Here is a 20,741-nt window from a genome sequence, read left to right on the forward strand (position 1 = left end):
TATATATTTATACATATATATTTAATTGATTTTTAGAGAGAGGGAAAGGGGAGGGAGAGGGAAACATCAACGGGCTGCCTTCTGCACACCCCCTACTGGGGATATCAAGGCTGCAGCTTGTACTTATGCCCTAACCAGGAATTGAACAGGCAACCTTTCAGTGCACAGGGCACCCAACCCATTGAGAAACACTGGCCAGGGCAAGTGTAACTTTAAGATAGCCATCTGTGCCCTTAAATGATGAAACTCAACTGCTTAACAAAGGTACACACATTTGTCATATGCAAAGTAGCAGCTTTTACTTCTATTTCAGAAAGGCATGCCACCTTAGAGGTTATTTTTGCATAAAGAAAAGAAATTGGGGACTGAAGGGTCGTGAGTTCAATTCCAGTCACGAGCATGTACCTGGGTTGCAGGCTTGGTCCCCGACCCTGGTCGGGATGCATGCGGAGGCAACCAATTGATGTCTCTCACATCAATGTTTCTCTTTCTGTTTCTCTCCCTCCCTTCCATTCTCTCTAAATCAATGGGGGAAAAATATCCTTGGGTGTGGATTAATAAAAAATATATATATTTATACATATATATTTAATTGATTTTTAGAGAGAGGGAAAGGGGAGGGAGAGGGAAACATCAACGGGCTGCCTTCTGCACACCCCCTACTGGGGATATCAAGGCTGCAGCTTGTACTTATGCCCTAACCAGGAATTGAACAGGCAACCTTTCAGTGCACAGGATGATGTTGAAACAAGTGAGCCACACCAGCCAGGCTGTAAACATCATTTTAAATGGCAACAAAATATCCCAATGAATATATACACCATGGTTGATCTCAGACAATTCCCCTAACTTGGGTGTTCAGTATGTTTCCATTTTTTTTCTAATACTGTGATAAATAATACTGTGATGAACATCTTCAATAACAATATAGATGGCGTGTGCTGGCCTAAGAGGCCCTCCACCAGAGAGCAGAGAACTGTCTTACCTAATGGAAGAGCAGGATTTTTAAATACATTTCCCATAGCATAACAAGCATTCCATCGGACTTTCATGGCAGCCTCAATCAGAACAGTAGAGATCAAGGCCTGGATAGACTCCTCGATGATTTCAGCAAATGGGGGTTTTTCTATATGAGATGGTTGTAGAAAATGAAGCAAATTTCCAAGGGCCCGGACTGCATTACTTTTTACCTAGAATAAACGTAAAAGCATTAGAAGCCTGTTTTGCCAAAAGATATTGCAGAAAGTATAATGTTGGCTTTAAAACACACAGGAGGCCTTAGACGTCTTGAAGCCAGAAAGCTAATGAAAAACGCAGCCCATAAAGGTGCAAGTTCTCAAAATTCCGCAAAGTCTGGCATGGCTCACACTCTGAGCCACCAGAAAGGTGAGGTTCTACACGGGTTCCTCACCCTGACAGTTTTAGTGTCAGACTGGACTTCAGAGATATCCATCTCCCTCGAGTTAGAGATGGCAGGGAGCCCCGGGGCAAGAGGACGCTGCCGGTTTGCAGCAGAGCTGGGGGGGCGGGGCGGACACTGGGTTTCATAATCCCAGTCCATGCTTTTCTACTAGAGAAAAATAATTTCTTCTTTGTAGCCTACTAGAATCATCTGGAGAGCTTTCTCTTTTAAAACCAATTCCCAGACCCTGACACTAGAAATTCGGATTGAGTTAGTCTAAGGTAGGGCTTCCCAGGTTTTCAGAACCACTGCACTAAATTAAATACAGTACTTGATATGGGTCAGGTACTGTGTTAGGTGCTTTAAGATGAGATATCGCAGAGTCCAATGAGGTATATGTAACAACTTCCATGTTAGAAATGAGGAAACTGACCTTCACAGAAGTTAAATAATGCGCCAAAGGTCACCCGCCACTAAAGGGCAAGCCAGGATTTGAACCACATCTGCCTGATCCTAAAGCCCAGGATTATGCTTTTTAAACTTATTAGAATAACAGCGGATATTAAAAACCAAGACTGCTCACCTTTCTGACTTGTCCAGTCTACTTAAAGGTTTTTTGAAAAAACTGGACTTGTATTAAAACATGGGCATATCATGGAGTAGCATTACAAATGGCACTGATGTTTTTTTGTTTGTCACTCGTTTTTTACGAGATAGGAGATTAGAAACAAACTGTACAAGTACAGGGCACTTTATACCCTGAACGCATACTAACTCTCCTTGAAACAGGGATCTACCTGGTGGAATGAAGCTATAATACACCAAGCATCTGCCTGACAAACACTAGATTTTGTTGTGCGTCTACCTTGTCTTTATCCTTGGAAGCTTCTATAGCTGATCGCAACATCTTCAAGAGCAGGAGGCCAGAGAACTCTTCCTGGAAACTGGGGTCTGGTGTCTCCCTGTTCCCCCCAAAGCAGGCAAAACATGTTAAAAGGTAAAACCCATCGAAATGTAGGTACATTGAAATATATTCACTTAGTATAACTATAAAAACTTTAGGAAAACAGCTTAACAAATCTGTCCTGTTTATACGGAGAACTTATAGTTTATACCTTTTGACCTAGAAGGTCCACATTCAGGAATGTAACCAATAGAAATAACTTAAATGGAGATTTCATGCAAAAGCCTAACACAATGTAAATGTCCAATAATAGGGAAATGGTTAAATAATCATTGTACGGTGATGACTGTGCAATAAGTAATGATCTATAAAAACTCAGCAGAAATCAGGAGAATGCTTATATATGTTATATGTTAAAGTTAAGCGATGAAAAGCAGGACACTAAATTTGTATATGATTGTATGAGAAACGAGTTGCCTCTGGGGAGGGATACTAGGAGATTAAGGTAAGAGAAAGGCTTCACACTGACTATCTCTTTGTACTGTTTGATATTTTTTAACCTGTGAATATATTACTTAAAAACATGCAAATATGGCCCTAGCCAGTTTGACTCAGTGGATAGAGCGTCGGCCTGCGGACTGAAGGGTCCCAGGTTTGATTCCGGTCAAGGGCATGTATATTGGTTGCGGGCACATCCCCAGTAGGGGGTGTGCAGGAGGCAGCTGATTGATGTTTCTAACTTTCTATTCTTCTCCCTCCCTTTCTGTAAAAAGGTCAATAAAATGTTTTAAAAAAACAAAAAACATGCAAATGTGATATTTAAAAAGTAGGGCAACCATTACAAAGGTTTTGGATTTCCACTTTTGTGTTTCCACATTTTCTATAATGTTGGATATATTTCTTACCAGCATATAGTATTTTTATACATATATTAAGAGGCCTGGTGCACGGATTTGTGCACCGGTGGGGTCCCTTGGCCTGGCCTGCGCCCTTTCACAATCTGGGACCCCTCAGGGGATGTCAGACTTTGGGTTTCGGCCCAATCCCTGCAGGTCAGGCCAAGGGAACCCACCGATGCACTGGGACTCTAGTATGCATATAAGATCTTTGGTTAATCCCCGCCCCCCCCCGTTCCCTCTGAGATTCATCAGTCTGTTCCATGTTTCCATGCCTGTGCGTTGAGCGTCTGCCCCTTGGTGGTCAGTGCGTGTCATAGCTACTGGTCAAACGTCCAATGGTCCATGGTTGCTTAGGCTTTTATATATATAGATATTAAGCTTACTAATCTCATTACTTCAAGGAATATAAAACAAGCCAGGAAGACTGACTACATAATATGAGGAAATTGTTGTTAATTCCTTTATAGTAGGGACCTCAGCCTCAGAAGTTACACAGGGGAAATGAGCTGAGTCACCTACATGTTGACAATCAGAGTGTCTGTCAGGTTGCCCAGGGACCAGGCTGCTTTCGCCCGTACATTCAGAGACTTGTCTTGAAGTGACATCAATATTGCATTTGCTGTGTCTGCAACAAATATGACATCCTATAAGATAAACAAAACAAAATGATGTAGTTACTTTAGAAGTTCACACTGCTACCTTGGAAATTCTCAGTTTATTTTCAGATAAAGTAATAAACCTTTACCACAAATTTCTATTTGGAAATCAAAATTCATTTACTTCATCCATTTACTATTCTTTGTATATATTACAATGTGGACACTCATTAAAATCCCAGGGGAAGGTTTCCCATGATTTTGGTATGTGCCACACACACCTGAGAAGCCTAAGCACAAATATCTTATTCCCTGGGCTACGAGAGTTACCTATGAATTCTGTGCTTGGATAGATCTCCACCTTGAGAAATGATGTTGACAATGAATGCATTTCCAAAACACGTCCTATTTACTTAGTGAGATGTCACAAGTAAGAGAAATTTATTTCCTTCTTAGTAAAAACTCTATAAGCCTTCTAAATTATTACTATCACATGGTAATGCCTCATCTCATGTTTTTCAATTATTCATTAGACATTTACTGGGCATCTAGGGTCCTGGGCAGTGTGCTAAGTAATTAAAAATAAATGAACTATAGGTATTCCCAGATTTTAGTGGCAAGTAAGGAAACCAGATTACAAAGCAGTTTAATCTCCTTTACTGTCCAACTTAAGAGCTCTACATCCACCAACAAAAAAGGACTGATATGGACTATAAGAGGCGCTGAAGAGCTACACAGGCTCATCTGACCTGTCTGAGACAGGGGAAAAGCACGTAGACTCCGAGGGCCCGTGCGGCTGCAGCTTTCACTAAACGGTTCTTGCTGTCGTTCAGCCCAAGCAGCACCGTGATGCACAGGATCTGCCAGTCACTCTGCAGTGAGAAAGGTTGGCAAAGGAAAGCGAGGATGAAATACCATGAGTGGGTTTTTGACAAGTGACTGTGGTATGTCACGTCTGTGTTTGAGTTCGCATTCAGGAGTTAAACACAACTGAGACCTGAGGCTACCTTGGTAGAGAGCAAAGGTTCACTTCAGATCCAGTTAATATCGGAGCACCGACTGGGTGCAGGGCACACACAGCATCTGTGCTCATTTAACCTTTACAACTGTGTGAATTAGGTCATTTTATTCTCCTACTTCATTAAAGCTGCCTTCTTTATAAAGCTAATTTAGCCCAGTTTGGCTCAGTAGATAGAACGTTGGCCTATGGACTTAAGGGTCCTGAGTTCGATTTTGGTCAAGGGCACATGTTCGGGTTGTGGGCTCGATCCCCAGTGAGGAGCATGCAGGAGGCAGCCGATCAATGATTCTCTCTCATCATTGATGTTTCTCTCTCTCCCTCTTCCTTCCTCTCTGAAATCAATAAAAAATATATATTTTTTATTTTCAAAAGCTAATTTATATAAGTGAAAACAGATGCAAATGCCATTGAGAACTAGAGGAAAGGAGTGGTTTGAATACCATATGGATTGGGTACCAGCTAAGTATTACTCACATAATTCCCATTTTAGGTATAGATGATAAAGGCAGTTTTAGAGAAGTTAAGATAATCAAAGAGCCAGAAAATGGAAGGGCTAGAGTTTAAACCCAGGTCTTTCTAACTTCTGGATCTGAAATCTCTGCACGGGGAGGAAAACCTTTCCCGAGACATTAAGGTTTTAAGTTTTCCCAGTGCCCTCACCCCACACTCAAGTAGAATAAGCACGTTTCCTCAGAGATGATGTGGAAAACTGCTTCAAAATGAGAAAGAATCAAAATCAAACTGGAGCTGTGATGGCACCACTGGAGGCTGAGAACCCACTGCGTTACCCGCAGGCTGCTGAAGGCTTCTGGCAGGATGGAGGACAGGGCATCGCAGGCGCTGGCCTGCAGCGTCGGGTGCTCTGCGTTCTGCAGGGCTCTGGGTAAAGGGCCGCTCAGCATCATGGTCCAGAAGAGCACCACCTGGAACAGGGCACAGTTACAACCAGATTCCTCGTGGGCACAGAGATCAGGGTCCCGGAGTGGCCTCTGGGCCGTGAGCCAGAGGCAGAGCTGGGGATGAAGTCCTTCTGCCACGGCTTCCTGTCTCTGCAACCTTGGGCGAGTCACTAAACCTAAGCTCTGGTTCCTCCTCAGTGAAGCAGGGCAAAGACATCTACCTGGCAGAGTTTGTGTGATAAGAAAATGATACTGTGCCTCTAGCCGGTTTGGCTCAGTGGATAGAGCATCGGCCTGTGGACTAAAGGGTCCCGGGTTTGATTCTGGTCAAGGGCACGTACCCGGGTTGTGGGCTTGATCCCCAGTCTGCCTCTAGGGCAGGCTGAGTAACCAAACTAGATTTTGTGCAAAAGAAATCATTGGTTTTTGCGTAGCTAATAATTGGTTACACATAATCTTACCACACCTTGGACTGCAAATAAATTGAAATGCAAATAAAACCTATTTATTGTGGTATCACATTATCCAAGATAATAAACCATAAGTTTTGACATCGGAAAAAACCATCCACTCCACTTTATAATTGAACCTAAAAAATAAACTGACCGAAGCACTAAGAAAAGAGGAATCTATGAACTGACATCTACTTACCAAGGTGACGGGCACTCTCTGCTCAGGTGCTAGGGTAGAATCTGGTTTGTACTGTTGTATTAAGCCTGTACCCAGTTCTTCCAGAAGCTGTGAAGATAAAAGAAATAGGCTATCAAAGCAGAGCATTAGAACTGTGGAGGCAAAAGACTACTTCCATGTGAAGGTTACCTCAAATCAAGGGGAAAAATAATTTCCAACTGATTTTCTTTCTGTTCTATGTAACTTCTATGTCAGAAGCATTCTTTCCGGAGCAAAGTCACCAGCTATATACTGTATTGTTAATCTCTTCCCAAATCAATTCTTTGGGTTTACATAGAGAGCTGAAAATAGAGGAATGGATGACTTTCCTACCAGAAACCTCTTGAAGAAACCTCTGATGAACAGGCAACAGAAGGAAGAATATAAAAGGAAGAAAAGAAAAAGAGCCTGTGGCTTTTAATGAAAATCACCTTTGCTCCATGAAGCTGGATAGAAGGATCTGCTTCCCCCATGCACTTGCAAATCACCTCTGCAAGCTCCATTAAGTAGACCTGAGCCACTGAAAAGTAGCCCTTTGCCAGATGAGCCAACACCTGCAAAGAAAACAGAGCATGAACTCCAAGCCCTGAATGCAGGGCTGCAATACCCAGAAAAGTATTTCAATATTTCAGAAACCACTCACACTTAACAAAGTGTTGAAATATGATATTGAATGAAAGGCAGAACAACCATAATCTTTATTTTATGGCTAAAATCAATGAGCTATATCATATAATTTTATAGTGCTTTATAATTTACAAAATATGTTTCATTAAGATTATCAACATTATTGCATTTAAGGAAGCCTGGGTATAATTTTTTGAGGTAGGTCTTAATTTAACATTTCAGCTGAAGAAACTAAAGCTAAAAAAGTTAAAGGTTAAAGAGGTTAATGGACATGTTTAATGTTAAGCAGATAAAGACCCCAGGACCAAACCTGTCTTAGATCATACTTGAGTACAGAAAAAGCAAGTACTTTAATCTAGAGTTGTTTTCTTCCTTTGAGGGAGCAATTATACTTTGTTGTCTCTAAGCAGATAGAAGATAAAGATTAACCACACAGCCAGTTTGGCTCAGTGGATAGAGTGTCAGCCTGTGGACTGAAGGGTCCCGAGTTAGATTCCAGTCAAGGGCACATGGCCGGGTTGTGGGCTTGATCCCAGTAGGGGGTGTGCAGGAGGTAGCCCATCAATGATTCTCATCATTGATGTTTCTATCTCTCCCTCTCCCTTCCTCTCTGAAATCAATAAAAATATGTTTTAAAAAAATATTACACAGTATCTTTCAGAATTAATATATAATTATTATATCTGTCATATAATACCTGAGGTGAGTAAAATGGCTTGCAATGAAAATGAGTGAACCTGACATTTTACAACCAAAGCCACCAACAATCATAACAAAATAAGCAACAATAAACAAGGCACTCACATCTACAATACAACTCCCACTGACACCGCTGACATATGGCTCAGCTTTACATAGTTTCACAGACTCACTCCTCACCCGCACCCTATGAAGGAAGAATAATTAACTTCCGTTCCAGAGACGAGGAAATGACACCTCCTACCTGTAAGGCCTCCAGTCGCATGGGGGATGGCATGTAGGTGCTTCCTGCTGCACAGCCAGCATCGCTACCTGAACAGGAGTCCTCCTTGGGCAGCACAACAGTGGAAATGCAAAGTCGAATGAGCCAGCAGGGCTCTGAAGACCCCGTTGGCGAGCTAATTGATGCTTCTTCCAGAAAGGGTCCTGCGGGGGCTTTCTTCCACCAATCAGGGGGGCTGAGGTGAGGAGTTGCTGAATCGCTATTGCTGAGTCCAGAAGAACAGGGCTGTTGTAGAAGCAGCTGAACCTCAGGTAAAGGTGCGTGAGTGGATACTATGGCTCCCAAGAGTGTGAGACTTGACACACGGACATTAACATCTGTCAAAGGAAACAGTAAGACTCTATCACCATGGGAACAGCTGTTAGAAGGACCACAGTTATCCCTGCAAGCAACTAAGAATTATGGCCTCCTTGTTTAATCTGAATCTAGTTAAACCAGACCTATTTACTAGCTTATAGGAAATACAGGGGACAGAAATAGAAGTTAACACTATGAAGAAACTATCAGATAAACTGAGAATATGAGATATCCTATAGGGCAATTGGCTTGGACTTTTCCTAAACTCAGTATCATGAAAGAAAAAAAAAGGTTTGGGGGCTATTCTAGATTTAAAAAGGCTAAAGTGATATAAACCTTGAATGAACATAGGTGTTTTTTTGTTTTGTTTTTTACAAATTTGCATGTCATCCTTGCATAGGGCCCATGCTAATCTCTGTATCATTCCAACTTTAGTATATGTGCTGCCGAAGCAAGCATAGAGGCGTTTTTTTTTTTTTTTTTTTAAAGCTATAAAAGACTTTTTGGGACACATGGGGGAATTTAAATGTGAATAAGATGGTAGACAATATTATAGAATCAATATAAATTTCTTAGGAAGAAAACTGGTTTTGTGTTTTTTAGGTTATCTTTATTCTTAAGATATGTATGCTGAGGTATTTAGGGTAAAATATCATATCTATAATTACTTTCAAATGGTTCAAGGAAAAAAAATCAATATAAATATATGCACATACATGAAAATACACATATATATACATATTTATATATACATACACACACACACACATATATCTGTAGAAAGAGACACAGAAAGCAAATATGACAAAAATTAACAATGTTAAATCTAGGTAGAGATATAGATGTTCAGGAACAAAATGTACTATTCTTTCAAATTTGAAAATTTTTGTGGATTTGAAAATTTTATTAATAAAAAGTTGATGGAGGACAGAGTCAAAGACTTGAAAGGGACCTCTGAGACACGGTTTACAGATGTAGTGGAATAAGCAGAGGACTGAGCCATAAGACCTGGGTTGTTTTAATCTTACTTCTGTCACTAATGTGATGAGACACCTTCAGGCAAGATTTATCTTTTGGGGCCCCGTTTTACACATTGGTAAAAGGAGTGAACTGGACTCAGTTTACACGTCACTATTTCAGTTAAGCCTTATAAGTCTTATGAGATAGGAATAATGCTTCCTGTTAGGAGGAAATTAGAGTTCAGAGAGGGCAGAAGTGGGAGTCCGACTGACTCCAGGTCCAGGACCCTTCCCATGTCACAGAAAAAATCCACACCGCCATCAAGTTCTGTAATTTTGAATAAAAACCTCAACTTTGCAGAATGTGGTCAGATCATAAAGCTTGCAAACAAAAGAAAAACAAATGTTTTAAAGGCAAGTGTTTATAGTACATATACAGGGGTTGGCAAAAGTAGATTTATAGTTGTTCATATGGAAAATAACACAATAATTAATAAATAATACAAGAAGATGTTTCACATACTCACAACTGTAACCCTAGTTTTGCCTACCCCTGCATATTATGTGTGGAAGAAGTCAGGAAATACCAAGAAATAAGACTGTAGTTACGGGGGATTTAAGGTTTTGGAATTTTAACTGATCTTCAGAGGAAATAAAGTTAAAGAAGTTAGGTTTTATATTCCAGTTGTTGTTTTTTTAAAAAAGATGATGTCTGTCTATTTGACTGTCCATCCATCCTCTACTTATGACTAAAGGATATAAACTGTTACATACAGGAGCAGATCCCTTGCACTTGGCTCAGTCTAAAGGGATACCCTGATTATTGCACTGAAGTAGCAAAGAGGCATTCAACTTTACAATCAATTTTCCAGCTCACTTCCATCCAGTGGTACTTCAGAGGTCAAAAGTGGAGTTCTAGCAATTTGATTCTCCTGAACACTTGGGGAGGGTAAGTAGAGATATCTTAGAGCTGTACAATTGCTGTGAATATTTTTAAACTAATAATCTAGATTTGATGGATATAAAGAAGCAAATAATTTTAAATTCCCACCAACCTTTGTGGCAGACATAAGGCTTTATTTGGTTCCAGACTTTGGTCAGCAGGCTGAGCTTCAGACGGTTATAAGGCGAATTTGATACTAAATTTGCAAGGCACTGCAAAGCACGAGAATAGCTGCTTAACAGATCTGATTAAGCCATAACATAAAAACAAAATTTTACAGCATTTAATTCAAAAAGAAGTCTTCACATTTATTTGAAAATCACTCATTTTCTTTTCTGTCTTTGGGGGTGGGAGGGAGATAGCACTTGTTTTCTCATTGGTACAACTTAAAACTAAAAATAAAGGAGTGTTCTTTGTTTTTTTGTTTGCTTGTTTTTAGTAAATCATGTATTTGGACATACAGGGTAGTAGGTAAGATCAAATAAGTAGGCACAAATAGGATATCTTCAAATAAAATGACTACTTAGTTATATTCTTAAGTCAAATTACTTTTCAGCATTGCAAAACATTATACACATATGTAATACTCTTTGTAATACTTTAAGCAATAAAACAATTTAAAAAAATTATACAAAATTGAAACAGATAACGTGGCACATTTACCTTAATGATCTGAGTAAGGGTCTGTGAGGATGACTCAGCCACCAACGCTAACAAAAGACATCTGTGCAACTCTCTGATGCTGGAAGCGATCATGACAGAGAAGGGAGTGAAAGCCCTTCTGTGGTCACTGGTATCTTCAGCAACAGAAAGAAACTGCTTTGAGCCTTCCAAGATGGCAGACAAAGCTTGCAGAGCGCAGGCACGCGTCTGAAATTTCAGGATGATTCACATCAGTTAGTGAAAAATCAGGAGTCAGATCCCCTTCTTCCGATATACATTTTTCATTTTCAAAATTTTTAGGATAATTTTAATTGGAATAAGGCAATGGTCCTAAAAGTAGCCATGAGCTAGGCCCTTGCGCCCCGCACCTGGGTTGGTATTAATAAGAGCTGTGTTCGTGTAAGATTGGACAGGGCAGAGAAAACAACAAAGACGTGTAAAGTTTTCCTTCCTAGCATAACACTGAGAATCTAAGTGCTCTTACCTTTGGGGAAGGATCTTTTAATGTAAGAGTCATCAAGGAAACAGACTGTGGGCTTCCAAGCTCAGGTGTGTCAGAAACAAAGGCTGACCAGTAGCCATAAAGAACTTTTTTTTCTATTGATTTTATAGTAGAAAGAAAACAAGCTAATGCTCCTTGGCGAACTTTGGCTTGGTAAGACCTTTGATAACCAAGAGAAAAAAGGAAAAAGTCTTTTAATAGTTCTTAAAAACATAAGCTGAAATAAAATTTATTTCAGCCAACTCAAACGATACATTGAGAAATTCAACATTCTAAGTCCTAAAGATGCTACTACAATATTAAAAAATTATTTTTCAAAATACAATGAAAACATGTTAAAGCAATTTGTTTATATAACACATTAATAAAGTTGATAATTAAAAACACACAACTAGATAGAGAATAAAAGGGCAGCGTTTTAAAAATATATATATTTTATTGATTTTTTTACAGAGAGGGATAGAGAGTTAGAAACATTGATGAGAGAGAAACATCAATCAGCTGCCTCCTGCACACCTCCTGGGGATGTGCCCGGAACCAAAGGTACATGAAAAGGGCAGCATTTTGATGTTAGGAAACTGCAGAGTATCCGTTCATCCAACAAACATGTCCTAAGTATCCTCACAGATGTGCCAGACATCGTGCTGAGGTTGGCAGACATAAACCAGCCCCCAGGCACTGGCCGGCTTATTAATGGCAGAGACAGAGTTGAAGAGAGAACTATAACACATTAAGATTGACACTAAGGTACAGATAAGTAAAAAGGTCACACAGCAGAGGTACCTAAGCCAGAATGGGGAGGGGGAAGCTCAGAAAAGGCTTCTCAGAGGACATGACTGCTGAGTAATGGTTAACAAGACAAAAAGACCAAAAAAAAAAAAAAGTGAAAGAAAGAATATTCCAGGCAGAGAAACTTCATGCACAAAGGCAAATCAAAAGAATGGGCAAAATGCAGAGTAATGTAAAGTCCCATAAAAATTAGAATATTTAAGTTGAATTACATGCAGCAGTCAGTGTTTTAAGCAAAGTTATAAAAACTTACATGCAATTTAGAATATAAAAATATAACAAAATACTACTACCTCATTTTACTCTGCATGCCTCCTTCAGTATCAGAATAGTCTGACTCACTACTGCTGACCCTTTTCCAACTGGAAGAACTGAAGGGCGAGGAGACTCCATCTTTTCCTGCAGCTCCACTTCCATCTAACCGCAAACTCTGGACAGCCAAGGAGGAGGGAAACTGGGAGCTCCCCTCATGCAAGTTCCCTCTGCTCATGCCAGTAACTGGGGCTGCTTCTCTTTCACCACTGGACTCTTCCTCCTCCTCTTCCTCTCCTGGTTGGATTTTCCTTGGTTTTATTTTTGATTTTTTCTTTCTAGTCTGATGAGAAGAGCAAATGAAACATATATATATGATAGTGATTTCAAAACAGCTTCTGAGTCACTAGTCCTTTCTCATTTGTTAATTATCAAATATGTCCCCAACATGTAGTTGAAAGAAGTAAAAAAAAAGTGGCACTTACTTAACACCCCATGTGTCAGTCACTATGCTAAGTGCTTACACGTACCCTATGGGATTATAAGAAGCAAGGTATGAAAAACGTGAGACAGCAAAACTTGTGGCCTGGGTTACCAGGTATATTCCACCTCTGTGACCCTGGGCAAATCATTGAGCCCCTGCGAGCCTGACCTCCATCACTTACGTATGAGGCTAATAGCACCTACCTTGCACAGTTGTTGTGAAAGCATTCAGCCTTCTCAACTGGGGTTCTGCAAGAGAATCAAGGCCTATAGAAAATGACGAGTGACTATTTTCTCAGTTCTCCCGAACAAGATTCATAGTTAGTACCACTCTAGGTGTTTGGGAGAGACATTCATCCATTAGGTACAATGCATGTTTTAGAGCAGGGGTCCTCAAACTTTTTAAACAGGGGGTCAGTTCACTGTCCCTCAGACCATTGGAGGGCCGGACTATAGTTTGAAAAAAACTATGAACAAATTTCTATGCACACTGCACATATCTTATTTTGAAGTAAAAAAACAAAATGGGAACAAATACAATATTTGTATTTGCATGTGGCCCGCGGGCTGTAGTTTGAGGACCCCTGTTTTAGAGCACTGGGGCTTTGTAGGTGAGTAAAAGCCAGTTACTTTTCTCCTATGGCTTTTTGGCATCCCCAAATCTTTGGAATCCGTGCCCTCCTCTGCATTCTCAAAATCCATGACCTTGGGGAAGAAGATCCTCATCACTCCTGTCTTAGATTATTAATGTGGCTCCAGACTCCTACCCTTTTACTTGCTACCAGTTATTTTTCTAAAATGCAAATCTTATCTCACTCTGCTCTGTAAGATTCTTTGAATCTCTACCCCCTCTATGATAAAAGTCCAAATTCCTTAGCATGCTATACGAGACTCTTATGATTTGGCCTCTGCTACATACTTGCCTGACCCTTCCCTTCTGCACACCCGACACTCTACACCTACTGGTTAACAATGGGCTATATGCACTCCCATTTTCTATATTTTTGCATTTTTTGTTCCTTCAAAATAAAAATGTTCCTTTTCTGTACTAATACTCATTCTGGAGTCTCAGTTTAGCCACATCTTTTAAAAAGTCTCTGACTCCGCAATTTGTTTGGATGTCCTGAATGTGTGCCCAAGGTACTCTGTGAATATGCTGATGAAAGAAACCCCAAAACTGCATTGCAGTTATTTATCCATCTTCGCCTTTCCCTTCAAACTCCTAAAAACAGTTTACTATGTGTACTGGTTAATAATGCGGATTTTTTTCAATAGATGGAGTTACACATATGTTGATATATGTGATTTGATATGCATGCTATTTTATTATATTGACAAGCTTTAAAACTTCATATGTCAAATTTTCTGAAGGTGTTCACATCATAGATATTTCTATGCTTAAAAATGTCGAATTTCGTGCCAAAAAAAGAGCATTTGTGGGACGTTTTAACTCATTACTTTATTTTGAAGAAGAGTGCTTCTGAAAGCTTCATCTCAAGATACTTGTGAACACTAGTTTAAACGCTTTAACGGCATGAAAGAGAGTCTTTTTTTGCATCGAATTGTGACTGGCGATGAAAAGTGGATTTATTTTGAGACTTCCAAACGCACAAAATCATGGGTTGATCCAGGTCAACCATCAACATTGACTGCAAGGCCACATCACTTCAGAAAGAAGACAATGCTCTGCGTTTGTTGGGATATCAGGAAGGTGTGGGAGGGTGAGCTTCTAAAACCAGGTGAAACCATTAATACTGATTGCTACCGGCAGCAAATAATCAATTCGAACCACGCTTTGATTGTAAAACCACCAGAATGACACTTTTGCTTCATGATGACGCACCATCACACACTTCAAAACCAGTTAAAGACACGTTAAAAGATCTTTCCTGGGAAGTATTAACCCACCCGCTGACTGGTAACTAATGGTCTAGAGAGGAAAACTTACAGTCCAAAGGCCAAATCCAGCCTCGAACACACAGCCTGTTTCTATAAATAAAGTTTTATTGGAATACACCACACCCATTCATTAACATAGTGGCTGCTTTTGCACTAGGACATCAGTTGCAAATACATACCAGCAAGCCCTTCACAAAAAAAGTTTGTTGACTCTTGAGCATTTGAGGGATGAGGATGCTGGGCTTTGGGTGTAAAGTGAATGCTCATTTTTATTGCTGTTATACTTACTAGATATCTTACAAGTATAAGATGCTCTAAATGGTATTTTCAGCAGTGTGTTGAATTTAAATTTATTATTTTAAAATCCCTAAACTGAACCAAATTCAAATGAGCCTTTGGCACAGTAGTGATGCAAATCATAGAAAACACATAGCAAGCAATAAAAACAATCCACAACTTAAATCTAAATAGACATAAATGTACCATAGCTGGTCGAGAAGCACTGGATTCTGGTAGCTGCAATTTGACAGGTGGTCGTCCATCATACTGAGGAAGTGGAGTCGGGTATAACACCGTGGGCATCTCTATGTTTATTCCGGGGAGTCCATGAAACATGGATTTCTAACGATGACAATTAAGAAAGCACATGCAAAAAACCATAAAGAACCAGAATTATTCATTATGTTCTGGATCACAAAGACAACAAATTAATGCTTAGAAGCTTATTAAGGAAATAAAAATGGGACTGAGGATAGCTTTTAAGACTTAATGAAGAGTTTAATCACATCCAGCTAGATCTGATTTGATCAGACCAGATTAGATCTGATTTTAGTTTATTCATTTACTTACTATTTTATTAACTTATAAAATTTATCCAGGTTTATGTAATTATTTTATCTAAATATAAATTTTTAATTTAGCTTATCCATGTCCACACGTAGATATCTGTCTGCCTATCTCTTTGGGAGTAGAGGAGATGGCACAGGGAAAACATTAAAATTTCAGTCATGATAAAGCTACGTTATCATACATGGCTTTCATCTGAGGCTAGCACAAAGCTTCTTACTATTTTCTGACCGTACTGATGGCAGTTGGGTCCCCAGAGAGGCTGACCTGACTTTCCCACTGACTGGCGGGCTCAGAAGCCAAAGATGTCCTGGAAGCCTACTGATACACATCTTTTTTTCTTTTTCTTTAACATTTTTCATTGATTTCAGAGAGGAAGGGAGAGAGAGAGAAACGTCAATAATAAGAATCACTGATTGGCTGCCTCCTGCACACCCCCTACTGGGGATCGAGTCCGCAACCGGGGCATGTGCCCTTGACTGGAATTGAACCCGGGACCCTTCAGTCCACAGGCCAACGCTCTATCCACTGAGCCAAACCAGCTAGGGCCTGACACACATCTTGATTGGCCTATCTATTATAGGGGGGCGAGAGGCAAGGAGAAGACCTGGTTCTTCTTTCAAATACAGTTTCAAGATCATCTAAAGTTAAATTATTTCCAGATCGTACAAAGTCCCTTCCTAAGTTAAGATAGATAAAATTTTAGAATTTTGAGACATGTACTAAATAAAGCAAGGTTTATTGTGTTCAGTTCTTAATTTTAAGTAAGTTTGAATATGAACGTTTTGTTCTTCTCTCTTAAAACATAATGCCCCCAAACTAGCCTGGGAGCGATACCATGTCCTTATGCCTGGGGTTAAATAGGAAAGGTGTTAACCATAATGAGGATGTGGGTGTAAACAGACAATGCCTTACCTTGAGCACAGCCAGAAGAGCTCCAAGTTCATCGGTCTGTGTCAATTTCATTTTCCCACCGTTTAGAAGGGACTGTATGCCTTTTAATGCATTTTGTAACAACTACGGGGGAAAAAGAAGACCAAGTTAAAAGGTAAGTGAAATTTGGTTGCCCAGGGATCAACTTTCTAGCACCACTGATGATGGAAGAGAAAACGTCTTTAGTTGATGAAACAACTTTTAAACAGGGACGGGGGCAGGTGGAGGGGACCCAAAAATACCCCATGAAGACCAGGGAAGATATCTGGTGAACTACTAGTTATTTTCTAGAACAGAGTGTTTTCACTGAATAAGAGTGGTCTTATAGACATGTTTCCAAATCAGCATGTACAAATGGTAAGAAAAAAAAGGAGACATTCAGTGGGAAGAATGTAAGAGGAAAGAAAGAGAGTCAGCAGAGATAAGAAGCAGGGAATCTATAATACAACAACCTCAGCAGCTCTCAAAGGCAAAGAACTGAGTGTGGGAGCCGGTTTCTGGAGAGCAATTCTGATCAAGATTGGTTTTTTGACTCAGTAATCTCATTTCCAGAATTCTATCCCTACGTAATGCTCCTCCTGTGGAGAGGATGTAAACTGTAGTCTTTGTGAAATAGTGGAAACATTGAGAAAACTTCAATTTCCATCAATTATGACAATGATTATATAAAAAACTAATTCTCCCCTCCACCCTGTTTTGCCCTTCTAAAAAAAGATCAATAAACATGTCCTCAGGTGAGAATTAAATTAAAAATAACTAAATAAAAAAGTCACTAGTCTGAAACTATATTGCTTTTATAGTCAGGAGGGGGAAAATAGTGTTCTTTAAAAGCCTAGAATTGTAAAACAAAAACAACAGCAAAACAAAACAAACAAAAACAGTTTCTCGTAATTTAAACTTGAAAGATATGATTTCCGTCTTTTTAGGTTATCAACATCCCACTTATGCCTAGATCTCTAGACAAAACTAATATACTAGTAGCAACCAAACTACAATCCTTGGTAACAGCTTTGGTTCCACTGCTGCTTCTAGTCTCATCTGTTATATTCACAACATTAGTGATAGTCCCACCTACCATGCAAAACGTGATATCATCCATATCAGGTGATTTTGGAGACTGTAAAATGGTCAGGAAAGCTTGGAAGCAGATATTCTGGTAGGGCTCCTCCAAGTACGGCTGTCCTGGCACACTAAAACACACCCCGAGAAAGCAAGTCAGTCTCCTTCGAAATGGGTCTTGTAAAGAATAGAATTAAAAGTAGCAATAATATAGACTGACGGAGTTGGAATGTGCTCTTGAATGAAACTGTATTATGGAAGACTGTGCATTTGGGTACAGGCTCAAGACTGAAATGAACTGGAAGAAGGGAGAATGGTTTCCATAGGGAAAAGTTACAGAAGTTTGCAGCGGAAGAAGTATGGAGAAAGAAATCTTATTTAATTCTGCAAGGGGAATCATGCCGACAGATCCTGTCAAGTCAGAAACACACAGCTGAATCATGCCTTCCTAGTCCCTGGACAACACTGCAATGTAGAGACAAAATATCCTAATCAGTTCACTTTCTACTGCATAAGTCTAGAATTGGGCAGCTGGGATTGGTTCCATTTTCTTAGAAGAAATTGGCCTTCACAGACAAATCTCACCAAAGCTTAAATTCATATGAATAGATCCTTCTAAAACACTGAGTAAGATTAGAATTTATACCAGTAGAAAACAAAAACTTGACATACCGCACATATATCGCTTTTACTATATTTTAGCAATAAGGTCCTAGTTTATTTTCCTTCATTTCTTTACAAGCTTTCTTTACAAACAATATGAGAGTTAAAAATAAGCAATATATTATTAGCAAAGAACATGGGAAATGCAAAATAGGTTGATTTTCTAAGTTGGCTCTGGCTTCAGACAGACTGAACCACCTACAAGGAGCCCACAAGAGGCCCTATGTTATTACAGCTGGGAAGTCTGATGGGACCCACGTACCTGAGACATAAGTTTGCCATACAATGCACTGCAGCTCTCCTAACTTCAGGGTCAGACTGAGCCAAGTCACTCAACTTCATCAAGAGTCCACTCTTGCCCAATAAGTCTGGGAGATACTAAAACAAAATGGCAGCCAGTGTTGGTCAAAGAATAGCTTCTGAAAAATATTACTCTTTAGACAGATTTCATTTTTTAAATTAAAGGGCAGTTAAATACCAAGAGACTAGCTGCTAGATAAATCTTTTCGATGAGGACACAAAGATATGCCCAAAGACATCAGTAAGAATCATCACTCCCAGACTAGGTAGTTGCTGGAGTATTTAGTCTTGGCTACGTAATGATAATAAATAATAATGGTTAACATTTACCAAGTACCAAGCACTTTACAAGTATTCTCACTTCATCCCCAAGGACTATTTACACAAGAGGAAATGAGCCTCAGAGTGGTAGAGTAAGGATTGCTAAGACACATCTAATTAATGGCAGGACAGAAACCTGAAAAAAGGCCTGTTGGTTCAGGACCTGTGCTCATAACCCTTCAAAAAACAAAAATAAAAAAAAAACCAGAACACAGTTTAAATTACCTTTTGACATCTAGAGCCATTGCCGTAAACCAAAGCTGCTAGGGCTTGAAGAATTTTCGCATGTGTCCAGGAGCTGCACTGTTGAATTGCAGAAATTGTATATGCCAACAGAAAATCCAGGTTTCGCTCATCAACTATCACCTATAGATAGAGAAAAAAATACATAGGATCTACTTCAAAAATTTTTCTAATCTGTTTCAGACACATATGCTCATCTGAATTAAACTATGTAAGAAAGGGAGTGTGGTGTGCCCATCTTTTTTGTGTCAAAAAGATCAGCTCTATAGGCCTTGAAAGTTTGATCAAGACAGCCTTCTCATTGCCTCAGTCTTGTTTACTTCTTCCCCTTTACCCCTTCTACTCAAAGTAGAATCTGGCAAAGTCCTTGTAACTCTTCCTTGAACTAACCAGACATGTAAGGCTCAATCCATTGAAATTTCTTCAACTAAATTGCCTTATACATAGTGAGTAAATGCTCAACAAAAACACTGTGAATAAATGTTTACTAAATAGCTAAAAGGTCTCCATAACCCTGTCCTCCAGTTGTTTATAATCGTGTTGGGACAAAGGCTAATCCAAATACTAACTCACAGACAACTGAGATAAATTATCATCAAATGCTAGAGAGTTGACTAAGGGCTGTAGAGGCCATAGGTGATTAGAAATGATTCCAACTGCCAGTGTGACAAAGATGATATACCTAAGAACAGTAAACATTCAGAAGCTATCACATCAACCTGAAAAATTCTAAACTTGAAAACAGCCTTATTCCATTTATGAAGTCACATGCAGCAGACACTGTTGGTAACCTACCACCATTTACTTCCTCTTTTTAAGATATTGTTTGGGTACCCACCTCTTCTACATGAGACCTGAGGGTAAAGCCTAATTAATCTAAGACAGTGGCTCTCTACCAGGGTCAATTTTGTCCACTAGGGAACATTTGGCAATGTTTGTATACATTTATGATTTGTCACAACTGGAGGGATGCTACACGCATCTAGTGGGTAGAGGCCAAGGATTCTGGTAAACATTCTATAATGCACAGGACAGAATTATCCAATCCAAAATCAATAGTGCTGAGGGCGAGAAACCGTGATGTTAGGTTTCAACTTCACATTGTAATCACCTAGGGCAGCGGTCGCCAACTGGTGGTCCGAGGACCACTGGTGGTCTGTGAGGTCCGAAAGGCTGGCGACCGCTGATCTAGGGAGCTTAAGCCCGCCAGGTGATTCTAATGGGCAGTCAAGGTTGAAACTCCCGATTTAAGCCACTTACTGTCATACCATTCCCTGATCTAGGGGTCCTCAAACTACAGGCCGCGGGCCACATGCAAAGACAAATATTGTATTTGTTCCCGTTTTGTTTTTTTACTTCAAAATAAGATAAGTGCAGTGTGCATAGGAATTTGTTCATAGTTTTTTTTTTTAAAACTATAGTCCGGCCCTCCAACGGTCTGAGGGACAGTGAACTGGCCCCCTGTTCAAAAAGTTTGAGGACCCCTGCCCTGATCAAACTGATGCGGAGAGGTTTTCATATGACCTACGTCTCCCCAGCCAAATATCAAAGGAGGTCTACTGGAGCACGTGTGGGCCATAGGTAGGCGGC

At 39.8% G+C, this 20,741-nt stretch overlaps 1 protein-coding gene across 1 annotated transcript in view; it reads right to left on the reverse strand.

Annotated features, from left to right (window-relative positions):
- The window catches only part of HEATR6 (HEAT repeat containing 6), a 26,810-nt gene that overhangs the window by 1,757 nt on the left and 4,312 nt on the right, over positions 1-20,741 (reverse strand). The window contains exons 4-20 of the mRNA XM_015572520.1: positions 19,134-19,274; positions 18,550-18,665; positions 17,641-17,755; positions 16,548-16,649; positions 15,270-15,407; positions 12,446-12,747; positions 11,346-11,523; positions 10,862-11,068; positions 10,311-10,410; positions 7,961-8,316; positions 6,822-6,944; positions 6,373-6,459; positions 5,611-5,745; positions 4,551-4,673; positions 3,725-3,849; positions 2,268-2,364; positions 986-1,190 (exon numbers count right to left, since the gene is read on the reverse strand). Of these exons, the coding sequence (XP_015428006.1) occupies positions 986-1,190; positions 2,268-2,364; positions 3,725-3,849; positions 4,551-4,673; positions 5,611-5,745; positions 6,373-6,459; positions 6,822-6,944; positions 7,961-8,316; positions 10,311-10,410; positions 10,862-11,068; positions 11,346-11,523; positions 12,446-12,747; positions 15,270-15,407; positions 16,548-16,649; positions 17,641-17,755; positions 18,550-18,665; positions 19,134-19,274 (2,650 nt within the window). The remainder of the gene's footprint in view (positions 1-985; positions 1,191-2,267; positions 2,365-3,724; positions 3,850-4,550; positions 4,674-5,610; positions 5,746-6,372; positions 6,460-6,821; positions 6,945-7,960; positions 8,317-10,310; positions 10,411-10,861; positions 11,069-11,345; positions 11,524-12,445; positions 12,748-15,269; positions 15,408-16,547; positions 16,650-17,640; positions 17,756-18,549; positions 18,666-19,133; positions 19,275-20,741) is intronic.

Source organism: Myotis davidii, unplaced genomic scaffold, assembly GCF_000327345.1.
Source record: "Myotis davidii unplaced genomic scaffold, ASM32734v1 scaffold109, whole genome shotgun sequence".
In the NCBI taxonomy this organism is placed as follows: Eukaryota; Metazoa; Chordata; class Mammalia; order Chiroptera; family Vespertilionidae; genus Myotis; species Myotis davidii.